This window comes from Octopus sinensis, linkage group LG21, assembly GCF_006345805.1.
Source record: "Octopus sinensis linkage group LG21, ASM634580v1, whole genome shotgun sequence".
In the NCBI taxonomy this organism is placed as follows: domain Eukaryota; kingdom Metazoa; phylum Mollusca; class Cephalopoda; order Octopoda; family Octopodidae; genus Octopus; species Octopus sinensis.
The window spans coordinates 18,510,086-18,531,239 of record NC_043017.1 but is presented as its reverse complement, the minus strand read 5'-3'; the positions used below and the strand labels follow the sequence as shown (position 1 = coordinate 18,531,239).

General features: G+C 38.5%; 1 protein-coding gene across 4 annotated transcripts in view; it reads left to right on the top strand.

The window, feature by feature from the left end:
• LOC115222889 (probable E3 ubiquitin-protein ligase HERC1) overlaps window positions 1-21,154 on the top strand; it is a 122,957-nt gene that overhangs the window by 30,979 nt on the left and 70,824 nt on the right. For all 4 annotated transcript variants that reach the window (XM_029793273.2, XM_036511903.1, XM_036511905.1 and 1 more), the window contains exons 10-24: window positions 1,215-1,359; window positions 1,704-1,875; window positions 3,753-3,887; window positions 6,504-6,669; window positions 8,485-8,610; window positions 9,077-9,259; window positions 10,531-10,689; window positions 11,822-11,951; window positions 12,992-13,186; window positions 14,788-14,979; window positions 16,261-16,440; window positions 17,874-17,985; window positions 18,519-18,730; window positions 19,724-19,852; window positions 20,307-20,363. In XM_029793273.2, the coding sequence (XP_029649133.1) occupies window positions 1,215-1,359; window positions 1,704-1,875; window positions 3,753-3,887; window positions 6,504-6,669; window positions 8,485-8,610; window positions 9,077-9,259; window positions 10,531-10,689; window positions 11,822-11,951; window positions 12,992-13,186; window positions 14,788-14,979; window positions 16,261-16,440; window positions 17,874-17,985; window positions 18,519-18,730; window positions 19,724-19,852; window positions 20,307-20,363 (2,293 nt within the window). The remainder of the gene's footprint in view (window positions 1-1,214; window positions 1,360-1,703; window positions 1,876-3,752; window positions 3,888-6,503; window positions 6,670-8,484; window positions 8,611-9,076; window positions 9,260-10,530; window positions 10,690-11,821; window positions 11,952-12,991; window positions 13,187-14,787; window positions 14,980-16,260; window positions 16,441-17,873; window positions 17,986-18,518; window positions 18,731-19,723; window positions 19,853-20,306; window positions 20,364-21,154) is intronic.

The window sequence follows — 21,154 nt, the reverse complement described above, 5'->3', positions numbered from 1 at the left end:
CATTGGCAAAAAAAAATCGTTTTCCAAAATGAAATTTTTCATGAGATATTAAGTTTTGTTAACAATTAAATATCGTATCAAATGTCGCTTCCTGTACCTTGAGAGCATGCTCTGCTACTATGTCACCACCACCTTTATTCCTCTTCCCAGCTACTCCTACCCATTGTTATATGATGCAGGGTAGTCGTGTATCTACTTGACAACATGACCAGGTGCACCAGTGCTGGTGCTGTGTAAATGCACCCATGCTGGTGGTACATAAATGGCACCCACCACCACTCTGCTAAGTGGTTGGTGTTATGAAAAGCATGCAGCTGAAGAAACCATGCCACAATAGACAGTTGGAGTCTGGACAGTTCCCAGCTGGCCAGCTTCTTTCAAACTGTCCAACTCATGCCAGCATGGAAAATGGACGTTGTTGATGATGGTGATGATATCTGTTCCCGTCCATCTATCATACTTTAGCCTCTCCACACCTGGCACAAAGCTACCTCCCTCTTTACTACACCCTTACTCAGATGAGGGGTCTTTTTCTTTGTCTTACAAGTAACTTGTTGACCTCACTAGTACTGTACCCAGCACACTATAAAGTGGTTGGCGGCGAGCTGGCAGGGCGAAATGCTTAGCAGTATTTCGTCTGCCTTTACATTCTGAGTTCAAATTCCGCTGAGGTCGACTTTGCCTTTCATCCTCTCGGGGTCGATTAAAGAAGTACCAGTTACTTAATCCGTTTGTCTGTCCTTGTTTGTCCCCTCTGTGTGTAGCCCCTTGTGGGAAGTAAAGAAATAATTAGGAAGGGCATCAAGCTGAAGAAACCATGCCAAAGCAGACATTGGAGTTTAATGCAATTCTCTGACTCATAGAATCCTGTTGCACCATCAAAGCCAATATGGAAGACTGGCATTGAAGACAGTTGTTTCCAGTCTGTTGATAGATGGCTCCCTAACTTGCTGTGGTGCCTCATACAACAGAAACCCATGAATGGGAGTTTCATCATCCCTTTCCCTACCTCCTCACCCTTCCACCAGTTTGAGACACCCTGAAAAAGGTTATGGCCACTCCCCTTCATTCTGCAATGAGATTTGATAGAATTAATAAATATTTGACTGTTGTTTCTAGTGAATGGACTAATTCCACAGTGGCTGTCTTGTTGACTTGTAAAACTCTACTCCATTCTCTCTAATTATCGACAATGTTGTGCTTTTCTTTTACAGGTGTATGCGTGGGGGTGCGGTTCATGTTTAGGGTGTGGCTCCCCTGAGTACACTGCACTGCGGCCTCGACAGATAGAAGAGTTCCAGAGTACCTGCATTGCTGATATAGCTTGTGGTGATACGCATTGTTTGGCTCTCACACATGGTTAGTTTCGACTCTCATTGATAATTGCGTGTTGCTTTCTTAAGAAACCTTTATGGAACACAGCTTTGTTTCATCCCAAATATTATTATTATTATTATTATTATTATTAAGGTGGGAAGTTGGCAGACTTGTTAAAGTGTGCAGTATTTCTTCTGACTTGTTACATTCTAAGTTCAAATTCCGCCATGGTCAACTTTGCCTTTCACCCTTTCAGGGTCGATGAAATAAGCACCAGTTGCGCACTGGGGTCAATGTGATTGACTACCCCTCCCCCTTAATTTCAGGCCTTTAATCTGTTTTTTTCTTTATTCATTTGTTTTCCTCTCTTTTTTCCTTTTATTCAGAGAATGAGGTGTATGCCTGGGGCAACAACACAATGGGTCAGTGTGGCCAAGGACACGCTCACAGCCCCATCTCTAAGCCAAAGAAGGTTATCGGGTTGGATGGAGTTAGTATTCACCAGATATCAGCAGGAACATCACACAGTATAGCATGGACAGCTCTACCCACCGACAGGTAATGTGTATGTGTGTGTGTGTGTGGTTGTGTTTGTGTGTGTAGGTGCAGATGTGACTGAGATAAATAGTTTACTTCCCAACCACATGATTGTTGGTTCAGTCCCACTGCATGGCATCTTGCCCAAGTGTTTCCTTGTGAAAGGATTTGGTTGACAGAAGCCAGGTATGTATGTGCATGCATGTATATGTATGCGTGTGTGTACTGTTTTTTGTAAATATAATTATAAGTTTTCATCATCATCATCAGCATCATCGTTTAACGTCCGTTTTCCATGGTAGCATGGGTTGGACTCATCATCATCGTTTAACGTCCGTTTTCCATGCTAGCATGGGTTGGACTCATCATCATCGTTTAACGTCCGTTTTCCATGCTAGCATGGGTTGGACTCATCATCATCGTTTAACGTCCGTTTTCCATGCTAGCAAGGGTTTCACTGTGTATATTTACAATGTGTATATTGACTATAGGCACAGGCATGGCTGTATGGTAAGAAGCTTAGGTTTAGTCTTTGCGAGTGGATTTGCTAGATGGAAACTGAAAGAAGCCCATCATATATATATTATATAAAGATCGTATGTTCAATTCGTAGACAGGAAAGCACATTGTGTTCTTGAGCAAAACACTTCATTTCACGTTGATTCACCCCCCCCCCCACTTCAGCGGGGTGGCGTCATTCGATGGCTAAAATAATATAACAGCACCGGATAGTTTGGTTGGTCACGTGATCACATGATATTGACTATAGAATATAGTTTAATATTGGGGCATATAAACCAACGATGGTAAAAATGGGTTTATATACCCCAATATTCGACTATTTCATATAGCCAATATATACAGTGAAAACTTATAATTTTCACTCATTACCATTTCTTAATACTACTTGACAACTGCTGTCGGGTTTTTTATGTCCCCATAACTTAATATTTCCTCAAAAGAAACCAATAGAATGACTGAAAAATAAGTACTAAAGTTGCTTTATTCATCTAAACCCCGTCAAGGCAGTGCTCCAGCATGGCCACAATTCAGTGACTGAAACAAATAAAAGAGAAAAATATGGATGTTTAATAGTTAAAGATGAATTTATTAGATTCTGTTGTTATGTTTAATCATCATCATCATCATCGTCATCATTAAGGCGGCAAGCTGGCAGAAACATTAGCATGCTGGGTAATATGCTTAGCAGTATTTCATCTACCACTACATTCTGAGTTCAAATTTCACCGAGGTCGGCTTCGCCTTTCATCCTTTTGGGGGAGATAAATTAGGTACCAGTTGCGTACTTGGGTCAATCTAATTGACTGGGCTCCCTACCCCCAAATTTCAGATCTTGTGCCTAGAGTAGAAAAGATTATTATTATTATTACTAATGTTCATCATCTGGCACAAGATCACCTCCTGCAATGCCCCCTCCTCTTTCAAAGACCCCTGTGCTCGTGCCATGTAAAAACCACTCAGTCCATTCTGTGGGGTGGTTAGTTTTAGGAAGGGCATCCAGCCAGAAAAACCATGCTAAAACAGACACTGAATTTGGTGCAGTCTTCTGCCAGGCCAGCTCCTGTCAAACTGTCCAACCCATGCCAGCATGGAAAGCGGATGTTAAACGATAATGATGATGAATGTTAAGGCAGTGAGCTGGCAGAATTGTTAGCATGCTGGGCAAAATCCTTTGCAGCATTTTATCCATTTTTACGTTCTGGGTTCAAATTCTGCCTGGGTTGACCTTATCTTTCATCCTTTGAGTTCTGTAATCAACTCTTTCCCTGCCCCAAATTGCTGGCCTTGTGCCAAAATTTGAAATCATTATCATTGTTATTATTATTATCGTTGTTGTTGTTGTTTATATATTTTTATTATTATTTCTCTTTCTCCAGGAATGTTATTGCATGGAATCGGCCATTCTGTGTCGACTTACAAGAATCCACCTTTCTCTTACTGCATACATTTCTTGAACACTATTGTGATGACGTCAATGGGTCTGCACCACCACCGCCTTTCACCACCAAACAGTAAGTACCTCTCTTTACTCTCTGTCTCTACTTCTCATTATTATTATTATTCACAAAGGCGGCGAGCTGGCAGAATCGTGAGCACGTCGGGCAAAATGCTTAGTGGTATTTCGCTAGTCGTTTCATTCTAAGTTCAAATTCCGCCGAGGTCAACTTTGCCTTCCATCCTTTCGGTGTCAATAAATTAAGTACCAGTTGAGTAGTGGGGTCGATGTGATCAACTATCCACTTCCCCACAAAATCCAGGCCTTGTGCCTATAGTAGAAAGGATTATTATTATTATTATTATTCATGTTCTGAGTTCAAATTCCGCTGAGGTCAACTTTGCCTTTCATCCTTTCAGGGTCCATAAATTAAGTACCAGTGAAACATTGGGGTCGATGTATTTGACAAGTCCTCTCCCCACAAATTTCAGGCATTGTGCATTTAGAAAATGGATTATTATTATTATTATTATTATTATTATTAATTAATTAATAAATTAATTAATTACACTATGAAGGAACGCAGTGTAAATAACAGACAGAAAAGGTTGCAAGATGCAACGAAATTTTAGGAAAATAAAAATAAGAAATAAGCGGAAATTTCACCAGTGAGTGTGTTACATTATAAGGCACAAAAAGAAAATGACTCTCCCCAGACACAACAGAATATATTTCAACACACGAACTCATATAAAGAATCTTGCAAACCAAATCCAAAAATGAAATATATATATATATGAAATAGATCAGGATTTGAGTGAATCCGGCACTGAAACGGTAAGGCACTGGGTTTAGGTTGAAAAATAAAATGTGTACATAACAAAAATAGAGGAATGCATACTCAGGTACTGAAGTACAGGCAGAAAGATATTTGGGTTATGTATAGGGTTGGCAACTAAGTTCCCGCCGTTTATTTTAAATGTTGGAATTTATTGCGTTTTTAAATTTTGGAATTTATTGCGTTTTTAAATTTTGGAATTTATTACGTTTTTAAATTTTGGAATTTATTGCGTTTTTAAATTTTGGAATCTATTTTTTTCAAGAATTCTATTTTTGAATCATTTTGGAATCTTTTTTTTTTTCTAGTTAATTTTAGTTAATTTTTGTTTATTTTCAGATCATTAAAATGGAATGTCAAGTTAAGAAAAATGAGCATTTTCGACACCTCCTTCTTTTTGCTTTTAATCAAGGTTCTAAGGCCACAAAAGCTGCCTGTGACATTTCTGCTGTGTATGGAGAGGGTGCCATAGCTGAAAGAACCACTCATGATTGGTATGCAAAGTTCAAAACTGGAAATTTTGACCTCAAAGATGCACATCGTTCTGGCCGTCCAGTTGAGTTCGCTGAAGAGCGATTAAACCAACTTTTGCATGAAAATTCTCATCAAACAACAAGGGAACTTGCAGAGAAAATGGAATGCTCCCACACTGCTATAGAAAAGCATCTTCACTCGATGGGAAAGGTTCAGAAATATGGAGCATGGGTTCCGCAAGCTTTAAGTGACAACAAAAATCAGCAAACCACAATCTCTGCTGGTTTGCTTGCTCGTTACCGCTCAACTCATGGACACAAGCAATGAGTTCTTTACCGAATCTTTACTGGTGACGAAAAATGGTGCCTGTACATCAATATGAAGCAGCGTAACGAATGGCTTAGCACCGGTAAACAAGCGACACCACCTGTGGAATAAGATCTTCATCCGCATAAAACGATGTTGTGCATATGGTTGGACTGGGAAGGGATTATCCAGTACAAATTGCTTCAACGGAACCAAACGGTCAACACGGAACTCTATGTTCAACAGATGGAATGACTCAACACGGCTATTCAAGAGAAAAGACCTAATCGTCAGCATGGAGTTCTTCTGCTGCATGATAACGCCCACCCTCATATTGCCAATATGACTAAGGAAGCCATTCAAACGCATGGCTGGGAAGTGCTGCCACACCTGCCGTACTCACCTGATTTGGCACCAATGGATTTCCACCTCTTTTGATCCCTTTCAAATGCTATGCGTGGAGTTTCGTTCAATACTGATGCAGAATTGAGAGCTTGGTTGGATCAATTTTTCGAGTCGAAATCGGGTGATTTCTACCAATGAGGTATTGAAAATCTTGTTGAACATTGGGAAGAAGTTGTAAACAACAAGGGGTGAATACATTATTGATTAATTAGCTGTTATTTTTTATTAAACCTTTTAAAAAAACGGCAGGAACTTAGTTGCAAAGTCAATATATGGTTAATCAATTAAAGATTCATTGGAAACAGCTTTAGTGGATTAACACATTATCTATCTGTTGTTATTTATTGATACATATATGATTTTTGGTAATCAGTGTTGATTTTACAAATCTGTAAATAATAATAATAATAATAATAATAATATTTTACAAGCTTAAAGCTTATAAGCGATCACCACATTTAAGCTTATAAGCAGTTACCGTGTATTGACTAAGGGCTACCTTAGTCAATGCCCAGTGATTGCTTATAAGCTTTAAGCTTGTAAAATATTATTATATATATATATTGCTTATCCAGGACTGAACTACGGCAAGTGCTTTTATTTAGAACTTATTTTGAGGAAAGTTAAATGTTATTTTTTTCTGTTTATTTATTTGTTTCCCTTTTCCAGAGATCATTGTCATTTCATTCAGTTGTGTCTGAATATTCTGGGGACTCATCTGTCCCTTGCTCAAGCTAGTGGAGTCTCAAAGGGAATACTTGGAGATCATTCTCGACCATTCCGTAATCTGCTCTTTCGACTGCTAGATATCGACACCCCCCCATCAGTACAACAGGTGCGTATTGGGTGCTGTATTTATTAATCCTAACCGACCCTAACCCTTCTTCTTTGCACATGTCTTCGAAAATGACTGTCACAGTGTTATGCACTCATTATATGCAAACTAAAACCCTGACAGCCTGGGTCAGAGGAGTCTACCTTCATTTATTTTATTGTACTTGGCATTTGGTAAACAATTGTTTCAACCCTAATTGCAAGCTTTCAATGAGGCAGTCACTGCTTCATGGCATCCTTGATGGTGAGAGTGACGAGGGATTGTCTTTGCAACTGGGATGGAGCAAGTACAGTGCAGAACATATTTATTCAACAAAGACCTGTCTTTTTGTTTTGCTTGCCTATTTACACTTGGTAAAGATACACATACACACATGTACATGTACATGTGTGTGTCTGTGTTTACCTTTATCCTCTCTGACTACTACAAGTGTTATTGTTGACTTTGGGTCGAAAAATTAAATGTATACACAACAACACTGACTATGAGTGTTGTTGTTCCTTCTGTCAACAACTGACTTTGTACCACTTTGTACCTGTGAAGATGTATGTAGTTAAAGTACCCTTCTCAGAAGCAAGAACACACTTGAAAACCAAAAGCATCATTATTATTTTTATTATTATCATTATTATATATATATATATATATATATATATATAATATATATATATATCATCATCATCATCGTTTAACGTCCGTTCTCCATGCTAGCATGGGTTGGACAGTTTGACCGGGGATCTGGGAAGCCAGAAGGCTGCACCAGGCTCCGGTCTTATCTGGCAATGTTTCTACAGCTGGATGCCCTTCCTAACGCCAACCACTCCGTGAGTGTAGTGGGTGCTTTTTACATGCCACCTGCACTGGTGCCAGGCGAGGCTGACATCGGCCACGGTCGGATTGGTGCATTTTACGTGCCACCTGCATGGAAGCCAGTCGAGGCGGCACTGGCTTCAGCCACGATTCGGATGGTGCTTTTTACGTGCCACCGACACGGAAGCCAGTCGAGGCGGCGCTGGCATCGGCCACGATTCGGATAGTGCTTTATATATATATATATGCTGTAAAGACAAGTTGAAGATATATTGTATATATACGCTATAAAGATAAGGCATAGATATATAATATTGTAAATATACACTGTAAAGATCTTGTGTGTGTGATATATATATTGTGAACATAAACTGTAAAAGTGAGATAGTGTCATATATTGTTAAAATGTAGGCTGTGAAGATCAGGTGTATGCACACACACACACACAAACAGATGGACACATACACACACACACACACACATGCTGTTAAAATATACACTGTACTGTTGTGGTGTAGATCTATGAAATTACTGCATGGCTGTGTGGTAAGAAACTTGCTTCCTATCTGTGTGGTCTTAGGTTCAATTCCACGGAGCTTCAACTTGGGTGAGTGTCATCTTCTATAGCCCTGGGCTGACAAGCCTTGCTAGTGGATTTGGTTGATGGATACTGAAAGAAACCCATTGTATATGTGTGTGTGTGTGTGTGTGTGTGTGTGTTTGGTCCCCCCACCTTCACTTGACAACCAATATTGGTTTGTTTACTATCCTGTAACTTAGCAGTTCAGCAAAAGGAGAACTGTTAGGATAAGGACCAGTTTTAAAACTAAGTACTGGGGTCAATCTATTTCAAAACTAAATCAAATTATAAATGATATACACTATAAAGAAATATTGAGAAATATAAATAATGTTATATACACACCCTAGGCAGGTGGGCAGGCAGGCGGGCGAGTGAGGCTGTTTCACCGTTTTACCAATTTCCATTTGTGTTCTTCCTTTCAGGCTGTGATAGAGACTTTATCAATTGGAGCACCATTATTGTTACCACCATTAAAGGAGAGGATGGAACTACTTCATTCCCTGCTTCCACAAGGCAGTGATAGATGGGACACACTATCTAGAGGCCAGGTATTTCTATATTATTGCACATTAACTTCATTATCACATATTTCTACATTATCGTGTATTCCCTGCACTATTGTATATTTCTATTGCAAATGAAATTATGGGTGTGTTGCATATATCTCTGGTACACATTCATACATGCATCCATATATACATCCACTTTTAGACATAATTGTAGGATGTCTTAAAAGTCATCAAGTAGCTAAACGTTTTTACATGTTAATTATTCAGAGTATATTTCTTATTAGAAGTTATTAAATTTGCCAAACCTCTCTTAGTAATTTTTGGGACACCCTGCATGTGTGTGTGTGTACACATATACATATATACTTATATATGTACACACACACACATATATATGCATATACACACATGTATCAACATGTACATATATGTCTACATATAATGCATATATACATATACATATATTTTTACATACATACACATATACATTTTTGTTTATTTTCAGCGTATGCAACTTGACATCATTCTTGCCAGTCTCCAAGACAATTCTCACATCGCATCCCTTCTTGGATTTGCTGAGCCTTTCGATTCTACCGTTTCTGCCAGTCCAGACTATGACAACACAATGGATGTTGAACTAGCAGAAGTGTTAATGAAAACCGTGTTAAGGACTCTCACTTTCCATACTGTATGACATTTTAAAAAAACATTTCTACAACCTTTTATTCTCTCCCTCTCTCTCACACACACACACACATTCCATCTTTATCAGCATTTACTGAATATCATATTTGGAAACATAAAAGACATACTTTTCTTTCCCAAAAAGCTGTCTCAAAAAAAAATCACCTCAAGTCCTAAATGCAAAGTTGTTTTAAACCAAGCATGGACAACCTTTTGCAAGAAGTGGGCTGCACTACTAAAGAAAAAAATGCTATTTACCATGTGTAATTCTGAGCATGTTCTACCCTCATGTCTATCCCAATTTCTCCAAAAAGTTTTTCAAACCTGGTTGTTAATGCTCCCAGTGGCCCTACAACTGCTAGGATGACAGTTATTTTCTCCATTTCCCATATTCATACAATCCCTTCTTTTAGTGGCTTGTAATTCTCCATCTTTTCCAGTGTAGCAATGTCTGTGATCTTGGTTTCCTTTCATCAGTTTATCAACTACAACAATGTCTGGTCAATTATTATTATGCTGGTGCTGGTGCCACGTAAAAAACACCTGTGCTGGTGCCATGTAAAATGCACCAAGTACCCTCTGTGAAGCGGTTGGCATTAGGAAGGGCACCCAGCTGTAGAAATCATGCCAGAACAGACAATGGAACCTGGTGTGACTCCTTGGCATTGCCAGCTCCTGTCAAGCCATCCTATCCATGCCAGCATGGAAAGTTGATAATGATATTGGCTGATTGACAAAGAAAATGGTAGTAGATTGAGAGAATAGGGAGTGTGACAGACAACATACCTACTTCTTTATTACTTACAAGGGGCTAAACACAGAGGGGACAAACAAGGACAGACATAGGTATTAAGTCGATTACATCGACCCCACTGCATAACTGGTACTTAATTTATCGACCCCGAAAGGATGAAAGGCAAAGTTGACCTCGGCGGAATTTGAACTCACAACGTAACGGCAGACGAAATACCGCTAAGCATTTCGCCCGGCCTGCTAACGTTTCTGCCAGCTCGCCGCCCGCTGGTATTTTGTTAGGCCTCGGTATGTTCTGAGTTGAAATCCCACCAAGTTTCTCATTCCCTTTCATTCTTCTCCTGTCAATGAAACAAGAACCTGTTAAGTACCAGACCCAACTTCATTGATGATATCTCCTTCCTCTCAAAACCACTGGCCCTCTGCCTGTGTTTGAAATAAGTCTTTATTGTTGATTTGGAATGTTTTTTGCTGTAAATACTTGAGTGATGGATTTTCAATATTTCCTTCTGTTTTGTGCAGGTACAAGCTTTGAATGAAATTAAGAAGAACAGTGATAAAGCTTTACAACTGCTGTGTGTCGATAACAGCTCCCCTCCACGCCATCTGCACAGCTTATTGTCATCCTTGCACAAACATTTGCTAGCTTATTGTCGCAACAATTCAGAAAATAATGACATGGTATGTAAACCTTGCGAATCAATATTTTGTTGAGATTAAACAGTTTTTCTTTATTTCATGACACAAAATTTCTTGTCTGAAGAATGTTCATTTTTAAGCCCACACTTTTCATAGTTTTATTCTATGATACAAAGCTTCTTGTTTTAAAACCTTGAGTAATTCCTCTCTTTACAATCACATAACACACCCTAATGTATTTTGCTGTTGTCTTCTAGCTAAAGCTTGACTGAACAACTTTTGCCAATTTGAAATATAAATATTATATTTTAAAGATGAAATACTATCTCAATGGTGACTCAGGTTTTTGTAACCTTTCTTACTACTTGTAACAAAAAAAGATCCTGTGTCAACAGACCCAGATGGTTTGGTTGGACTATATTGTGCTGATGAGATTTTAATAGGATGAAACATGCTCATTGTTCTGCCCCTTGCCTTCGAACAACAATTAGACTTTTCCCTCCTCTATGTAAATTAACTTTCAAAAATTGCCACGTCATTAAATTATCCCCCCAACCTTTGTGAATTGCTAAAAGTTACTGCTAGGTTCTTGTGTGCTTTCTCCAAAGATAAATTTCAATAAATTAAGAATTTTTCTCTTTTTACATGGTATTAAATACATCATCATCATCCTTGTTTCACTGATCACTTTTCTGTACTTGTTTGGGTCATTGAGGTATATGCTCCTGCTGTCACCAATCCTTGCCTCTCTCCAAGCAAGATAATATGTCCCCATGGCCAGACATGTTTTCTGTGGAAGATTGAAATGAACTACCTCACTTGTATGATGGGGATGCTTATTTACAACCATTACATGATATCAAAAAAAGGATAAACACACACACACACATGACAGGCTTCTCTAGGTTTCCATCTACTAAATTCACTCACAAAGCTTTGGTCAGTCCAAGACTATAGTAGAAAACAACATGGCTCAAGGTGCCATGCAGTGGGACTGAACCCAAAACCACATGGTTGGGAAGCAAGCTCTCTAACCTCACAGCCATTCCTATTGCTATGACATCATTGAACTTATTTGAATTGAAATATTCTTCTCCCTTGTTCCCAATTCTTGATCGTGTGGAAATCCTTCCAGAACCTTAGAACTTGAAACCTTTCACCTTATTATTTCTAGTCCAGTGCCAGTTCAGTGCTCCACCGTCATTTGTCTCTCATGTTGCCACTATCTGGAGAAATTATCACCTGCTGTTCCCACATGATAGCAGATATACAAGATAACGCGTCACTTTTGAAGAAAGTTGGAGGTAAATCAATTTTCCTGTTTTTGTTGTTGCTGTTCTTTAACCCCTGGCCAAGCCTGATCTTGTAGACCTATTATGCAAGATGCTTCACCTGTGATCATCCTATCTTTTATTTAAACGTAATGTATCTATGAATGCAGTATATGTCACTCTTAGATGTTGGTCAGTTGATCCAGCAAATCGAAGATGTTCCAGTTTTGGCCATCCCCTCTTATATTCAGACACAATGTATCTAAGACTACATTATCTAATATATCCCTCATTGTTATTGTTTTTTTTAACCCCAGGTCAACTCTGATTCTGTGGGCCTGTGATCAAAGGTATCCTAGTTTTGGTCATCCCAACAGAATCGTTAGCATGTTGGGCAAAATGGGGTATTTTGTCCATCATCATGTTCTGAGATGAAATTCAACCGAGGTTGACTTTGCTTTTTGTCCTTTCGGGGATCAATAAAATAAGTACCAGTCAGATACTGGGGTTGATGTAATCAACTTTCACCTTTCCCCAAAAATTTCAGGCCTTTTGTTGATAACAAAAAAGGATTATTTAGATGCAACAATGTGTCTAAGACTACATTGTTATTGTTGTTGACATTGTTTAACTCCAAATCAGTCTTGTTCTGATAGACTTATGATCAAAGATACTCCCTTTCTTTCTCTACCCCCCCCCCTTCCTGCACCTCTCGTTGTCCTCTATTTTTCTTCCTCTCCCCTGCCCCCTCTACTACCTTTTCCATTTTATTTGTTAAATAAAAAGTTTAAAGAATTTCATTTCATTGTAATCAACTTGTTTCTGTGTCCAGAAAGTAGACCATCGTGATGCATGTATGTGTGCGGTGCTACATGTGAAAGAAGCAGAAACTATAAGAGGTCAACTGTGTGTGATGCACATGTAAGAATGCAGTGCTACATGAGAGTGAAACATGTGGAAGACGTTATCTCATTCATTTATAACAAAACTACAAGAAAACTACTTAAATTCTTTCCTCCCATTCGAATTAACTATAATTTTCCTATGTTTTTTCTTTCTTCTTTTGTTTGCAGAAATCCTGTTTGATTCCCCTGCCGGCGCTATGTTGGTTCATGTCATCTACGCTCTGTTGTTACTCCCTCAGCATTCAGCACTCACCCCATTGTTGCATGATCTACTCAACTTCCTGCCATGCCTTGATAAAATCAACCGTAACCTCTTAGCTTACCAAATTATCGAAGAATACCCCCACCTCTCAGATCTACCTGGTGAGTTCCTCTTTTTGCTATTTCATTATTATCTCTATGTCGCCATATCCCTGTTATAATGAGAATAGCTAAAATGTCATCTTCTGCTGGATTCCCAGTAAAATGGTAATGAACAACACGCGTAGTAAGAGATAAATCCAAAAATTAGACAAGTGATCACATTGCAGCTTTGTAGCCAAGTGCTTTTATGACTTATTGTTAATGGTGTTCCACATAGCTGTTGTTTACTTTTGTTTTTGCAATGAAACGAGCATGTGATGAACCCAGCACTTCACCTGGTTTACGAGCAAGGCCTAGACTCATTACAGTTGAGGAATTATTGATTATATTTATTCTTTGGATGAAAAGTTTACCCTTATGCAGGCAATGAGAGTGATTCAAACAATCAAATGGGTAAAAATGATGAGGAATATAGCAATTCAGGTGAACAAATTGGTAGCCAAAAGACAGGCCTATTGTTAATCTCCTGGATTTTTTTTATGGTTCTGTCCAATACTTTACCTGCAGTTGTTATTCTTGAGTTATGTATGTAACTATTTTTTTCGTTTGATAGCCCAGGTGGAGGGTAAAGTTAGACACTGGGCCCAGGTGTGAGAGGGTTAAATATCTCAGTTACCGACTGTTGCTGGTTATTGGCATGAGAGTTTGTGATCCAGCCATGACCATTCCATCTGCCACTACATAATTTAATGTGTTGTTTCACCACTACCACCACCACCACTCAAGAGAAAAAGGTGACAACAAACCAGTGAGTGAAACTGCTAGAAATAACAGACAAATCTCCCTCAAATCACACCTGACTGTTTTAACCCTTTAGCATTTAAACCAACCATATCCGGGTTAAATATTCTACCTATTTATGTTCATAACTGCTAGGTCTGGCCTTTCACACCTACCCTACAATGTCATTCCAAAAATATGCAATTACATCATTGAAATCTTGAAGCTATGAGATAATGCAGGATTAGTTCAAAACAATGTTTTTTTAAATAAGCATTACATTTGACAGAGTAATCTGAATGCTAAAAGGTTAAAACAAGAAGCAAGTTAGTCTTCGATTATAATTCCATTCACATTTAAGATACTTTATAGGAACAACAATTCTACCTCTGTATATCATTGGTATTTTATGAACTGGATAAGTGGCGAGCTGGCAGAAACGTTAGCACGCCGGGCGAAATGTGTAGCCATATTTCGTCTGTCGTTACGTTGTGAGTTCAAATTCCGTCGAGGTCGACTTTGCCTTTCATCCTTTTGGGGTCGATAAATTAAGTACCAGTTACACACTGGGGTCGATGTAATCGACATGAAAGCTATGTCTGTCCTTGTTTGTCCCCTCTATGTTTAGCCCCTTGTGGGTAATAAAGAAATAGGTATTTTATGAACCCCAGAAAGATGAAAAGTAAAGCTAGTCTTAAGCTTCTATTATAATTCCATTAATGTCTTGGATGTTTTAAAGGAATATTAAATCTATGCCAGTATTTTATTGGTACATTTGTTTATTGTCCCCAGAACACTAAAAATTAAACAGACTTAAAGTAAGCCATTTGACAAATTGATGTATGTATTTAATATAATTGAAATTAATTTCTCTTGGTCAGAATCTCAGTGTCCAGCTGTATCCCAGTGGTCGTGGCTACTTGACCTAGAAAGGTCATGTTCACTCTTGGTTGGTCGGTCATTACATGCTCTATTACTTGGTCCTCCTTTGTCCAGTTCAGAGAAAGTCAATACGACGTGGCTTGACAGTCGTTTGTTTAGCAATGGCCTTGAAAGACAAGCTTCTGAATTAGGTAATGTGTTTCTTCCTCTTCTTTTCTGCTTGATTTAATCTTTGTCTCTTTCTTATCTTTTTATCGATTCTCGTTTCAGTTGCTAGACTATGGTTATACTGGGGCACTTGCCTTGGCAGGTGGGATTTTTAATCAGTCATAATGGCCCTATCACTAATGTCATTCTGGTGTTTGTTTTATTGTCTTCATAAGATGAAAAACGAAATGGACATTAGAGCAAAGGGTGATAACACAGCAAATCATTAATGCTACTAGTCATTTTTGTTTCAATGTACCAGTTTTGTCTGGTACATTGCTGATATAAACATATCCACTCTTTATATATATATATATATATATATATATTATATATGTTTGATCCACCTTTTGAGTGAAATTTCAAAGTCACAGTCAATTTGTTCTTCAGGTTAAATAAATACTTGACTGTGCACTATATGTTGACTCCCTTCTGTTGGTGGTGTCAATCTCTTTAGATATTAAGAATATATCAATATATATATATATATATATATGTATTTGAAATTTACAGAAAAACAAAAGACGAAGACAGATGTATGAACAACAAGCAGGTGTATTGGTTTGATGCTCAGGAAAGTGAGCAAGTCTTTTACGTTTCGAGCCTATGCTCTTCAACAGAAAGGAATATGAGGAAATAAATGGAGAGAGAATTTTTAAAAAATTGTGGATTTAGCAATCAATCAATATATATATATATCAGATAAAAAGGAATTCATAAATAGAATGCACTTCCGCAGGTGACTTTTTAAGCAAATATCTTGCTATTTTTCCTCACTATTTCACTTAGCGTTATATTTCTTCAGTGAAATGTTGTATGTGATTTTTTCCGTTTTTAAAACATGCTACTTGATAGCAACTTTCTCCGGGTGTTTTAGGCTATCTGTTATCATCACTAGTAGAAATGCACGTGGTAGAGGACTTAATTCAGGAATTCCTTGGAGTCCATATAGTTTATATCAAAATAGATAAGAGAATTGTAGTGGAATTGAACAAAGAATCTTGTGATTTCCAAACGGCCACGATTGGATGGTGCTTTTTACGTGCCACTGGCACAGAGGCCAGTCTATATATATATATATATACTATACATCAAGTAGAATTCTGAAGTTTCCATCTCAGCTCGCTCTCTCTCTCTCTCTCCCTCTCTAGATTAGTCCCTTACTAACAAGCTTCCATTAATCCATACAATTAACCCCTTCATTAATTAATCACAGCCTGAAAATGTTTAATCAACATTCTCCTCCTCCTCCTGCTCTCCCTCAGATTTGATCATCCATGACAGTATGTGTTCGATTCTGTCGTCGAAACCCTCCGAAGCGAACATTCCCGAGGATCTCAACTTCGATGCCGATACCATATTCCTACTGGAACTTGGTCTTGGCATTCCAAAGGAACCGGTGCAACATGTACAACGGATGATGTTTGAGTATGCTGAGAAAAAAGGTGAGTCGACCCTTTTTTAACATGGGAAATGGGAATATTTTATGAAGGGAGGTAAGGGGTGGTGATGATAGTTGGAGTGGTGATACTGGTGATGATGATGTGGGTAGCTGTGCTGGTGTTGGGGGTGGTGGTAATAAGGGTGGCAGTGGTGGTAAAGATGACGACAGTTGTGATGATGATGGTGATAATGGTGATTCGGGTGGTGATGGTATTGGTGTTTGTTATTGTTTAACCCCAGGTAATTTCTGATTGATCAGACCTTGTACTAAAAGACATTCTAACTTCACCACTACACCTTATCCATCATCCAGGGTGGGAATTCCACAGAGATGACCTAGCCCCTTGATGTACAGTTACTCTTGTAATCATTCAGGCCAGGCCCCCACCTGCCCTTGCCTGCCTCTTGGCAGTATCAAGGACCCTGTTAAAGGTCACAGGCACACCCCTGTCTCCTGACTAAAAGATTTTTTTAAAAAATGGTTTAAGGGAGTAATTATATGTTCTTGGTCAACAGATTTGGTTAGTTTTAAAAGCGAAAAGTCATTTAGCTATTTTATAATTGTTCCATGTTTTGAGGGAACAAGGAAAACCTGCCTTATTTATGTTCATCGTAATTCTTTAGTTACCACGTTTTTGTGGAAATAAACTGCTTTTGTTTCAATGAATTTGGAAAACTACAAAGATCTTAGTAAAATAGCCACAAAAAAGGCACCCAGTTCATTCTGTAAAGCTGGTTGGTGTTAGGAAAGGCATCCAGTCCTTGAAACCTTCTGATGGCAGACATTGCAGCATGATGCAGTCCTTCAATGCATTCAATCATGGCAAACTGTCCAATCTCAGTCAGCATGGAAGATAGACATTAAAAGATGATGATGAACTTTGTAACTATTAAGTTGGTGTTAGGAACGTTAATTAACATTTAGATTTTGGTGGAAAGTTTTAATTTAGTAGAAAGTTTTGTATCATTGAGAGGCAGTCTTGGGTTGATTTCAAAGGAATTAAGATGGTTTCTAAACTTTTTAAACATGTCCAACCTCATGTTGAGGAAGAAAGAAGAGTTATAAGGATTCAGTCTGTATTTTGTCTTCTCATTAATAATAAGAGAGGTCTTAACAACAACAACCTACAGATATAGCAGCTAGATCCCCCTGAAATTCCAACTGACTATGTTAAACCTTTTTGTTACTATATTTCTTTCTCTGTTAAATGCACTGATTTTGTTTCTGTAAATTTTGAAAAAAATAAGGAATTTAAGAAAATAACTTTGGTGACATAAAGCTGGTATTTAGAACATAAATAAATGTGAAATTTTGATTCAGGATGTTAATTTAGATCAGTTTTAAGTAGGGAGTTTGTCTCATAGAAACGGGAGTGGGAGTGGTCTCAGAGAGGTTGAGATCAAAAGGGTTAATTTGGTATGTTGTCTTCTTCAGATTGGGATACATGTGAAATGAAAGATGTCTCCCTAGATACAATATCCAGGTTCTTGCTAGCAGCGTTACTGAAACACTGTGACCTCCTCTCCTTTTCCCAATCCACAGAGAGGTAAGTGATTTTGAGTTATTTTATTTTATATTATTTTTTTGAGTTTTAATTATAAGTATTGTATCTATTGTTGCTTCACTCCTTCATTCAATGGAGCTTGCTTGCTTCACCGTTTTGTTTTCCCCAGCTTCCACACATATCTTACACATGATACCTTGTAGTTCTGCATCCTCTAGAATTTTTTTTTAGCTGGGGGGGGGGGCTCCAAAAGGGATATCAGGGAGTAGTGTCCCTGCCTTCCTGAGCTAGTTCCCAATCATATTTCTTAAAAATCGTGGTAGAGGCCTTGGTCTTGAGACCATTCATGTCTAGAAACTTAGGTTGGGGATAAGCAAGGGCCTTTTCCCCATAGAAAATTCAGCTGCAAACAAGCCTCATGATAGCAAAGGAGAATGGGCACCTAGGTTGGGGTGAGCTGCACCTGCCTACCTCGGTTGTTATGGCATTGAGGTAGATTTGGCCACCCCACTTAACGGGGACAAAACCCAGATATAAAACACTGGATGATGATGATTTTGCTCTTCTCATTTCAGACCCAATCGCAGTCTTGTGATGGCTTATAGACTGGTTTATCAATCACGCAGTCGACTTATTGGATATAAATTGTCTCCGAATCAGGCCCCCAAATTCTCTGGACTTTTACATTCGGACAGAATAACAACACATAAACGAGGCCATGGCTTATCGGAAGAGGAAGACATCAGGGAAGCTGGCAAAAGTGACGAAGGACTCGAGAAAATAAAAGGTATTGTTGATGATGATGATGTTATTGCTGTTGTTTTTATTGCTGAAGTTAGTCCTGATCCAGTGGACCTATGGCCAAAGGTATTTAGCCATGACTATCCTGTCTTTTCTTCAGACATAATTTTATCGAAGAGTACATTATCTAATGTGTCATTTCTTTTTTTCTCTTTAGACTGTAGGAGATGATTTGAGATTTGGTTGTTATTTCTAGCAGGGAAAGTGACCACATAGAGTTTCTTTTTTGTTTGGCTCCTCAAAGTTTTAGATATAATTAATAAATTTTGTTTGGACAATTAATGTGGTTCAAAAGGTACTGGGGTGGGTGTAAGAATTCTGACTCTTTGGACATCACTCCAAATACCACCACCGCTGTCTTAGTAGAATTTGTCAACTGGAAACTGTATGGAAGCTTGTTGTAAAATATTGTTGCAGTTCTTTCATGGTAAATGTGTCATTTTGTTTAATATCACCTCCACCTGGTCGTGGGGTACCTTTAACAGAGTCCACTCTGTTGTCACCCAATTTAATACCCCCACCTGCTCCTTGGGTACCTTTAGCAGAGTTCACCATTGCAAGTCTTCAGGACAAGTTACTGATCTTGAGATGGTTTTCTTCTCTAGTTCTAGCAGATGAAAGGACTCAAAAAGGAGACATGAACACTGTCTTTCCTCCTATAAATATGCTAATAAAAAAAAATTTGCCCCCTTTTTAATTTGGGCCAGCAGTTTTTAGGGGAGCAGTCAATTCAGTTAAATCAAGTCTAGCTCTTGATCGGTACTTTATTTTATTAATCCCAAGTTGATAAAAGTTGTCCTCAGCTGGATTTGAACTCAGAACATAAATAGTCCAAATAAATTTCTGCTAAGCGCTTTGTCTAATGCAGCAACAGTTCTACCAGTTCATTGCATAATAAAACAAATAGTATAGTATAAAAACGAATAGTATACCCATATCTCTTCTGATTAATTCTGTATGTTCTCTTGTCTCTTCCTAGATGAAGCTGATAATTCTAGCAATGCTAAGTTGAAAGAATCTCCTGGTGACAGTTCCTTTGAAGATATCTGTCGCACCTGGTTAGAAAGATGTGTGTTTCTTATTATCGGAGTAAGACAACCTTTAGCAGGTAAGCTGTTTCTCTGCTTGTACTTCATGTGTTCAATAACTTTTGGTTTGTCCTGTTATACAAGACTGATCTCAGAAGGTCGAATATGGTTCCTGACTATTGCACCCACAACTCCTGTGCCTCTGTGTTTATATTGTAGTACCTAATCTTTCCTTCTTGGATTCTGTTTCACCTAAACTTTGGGGTTGTGGCACACAGGAGACCAGTGGAATAATTCATCAGTTTTGTTATGCAACATCTGTCTGTCTTTCCTTTTATTTGTATGTGTGTATACATATATACTTGTGTATACATATAGGCGTGGGTGTGTGGTAAGAAGCAAGTATGTATATGTATGTATGTATAAGAATAAAGAATGTATGTGTGTGTGTGTGTGACTATATATGGGGGAAACGTATGTGTTTTTATTAATGTATATATGTATTCATGCATTTATGTTACTTGTCTTCTTCAGATGAAGAGCTTGTTTTGTCTGATACAATCTACGGCAGTCGGTCCCACGTAGCACAAGGTAAATATCTCACTATTTACAAAAGCTGCCCCCAGGAGCATAACGACCCCGTCTCATTTCACATCATCAACATGTGGTCACTGGATCTAACAAGGAAATACTCTTAACATACTACTCCCTGTCAGTGGCAGGCAGGGTCTAAAAATATCGGTTGTCAAGAGACTAAGGAGGCCCACCCACAACTACAATGCTATCATTTTATTTTATTTTATTTTATTTGATAAAATGTATTCTTTTCAACTGTCTACAGACACAGCCAGGCTGAAATATTTAATGCATTCTTCCAGTAGTGAATAAAACTTTTTCAAACATGAGGGGTGGCACGTAAAAAGCACCATCCGATCGTGGCCGTTTGCCAGCCTCGTCTGGCATGTAAAAAGCACCCACTACACTCACGGAGTGGTTGGCGTTAGGAAGGGCATCCAGCCGTAGAAACATTGCCAGATCAGACTGGGCCTGGTGCAGCCTTCTGGCTTCCCAGACCCCAGTTGAACCATCCAACCCATGCTGGCATGGAAAGTGGATGCTAAACGATGATGATGATGATGATTATGATGAGGGGACGGGCTCCTTAGATACTAACATCCCCACCCCACCCATATATGTATTCTAATGTCTCTTGCCAACCTTCTTCTTTCAAGCCATAACAAAAATAATAATAATTAGAATATTAAGCAGAGTTCACTCAGATTAAGTCTCCAGCTTGAGTAAAGTATGATATTTTGATGAACAACTATTTAACCCAACAACTGCAAAATTAAACTTCATGATTGTTCCTGTAATGGTGTTAA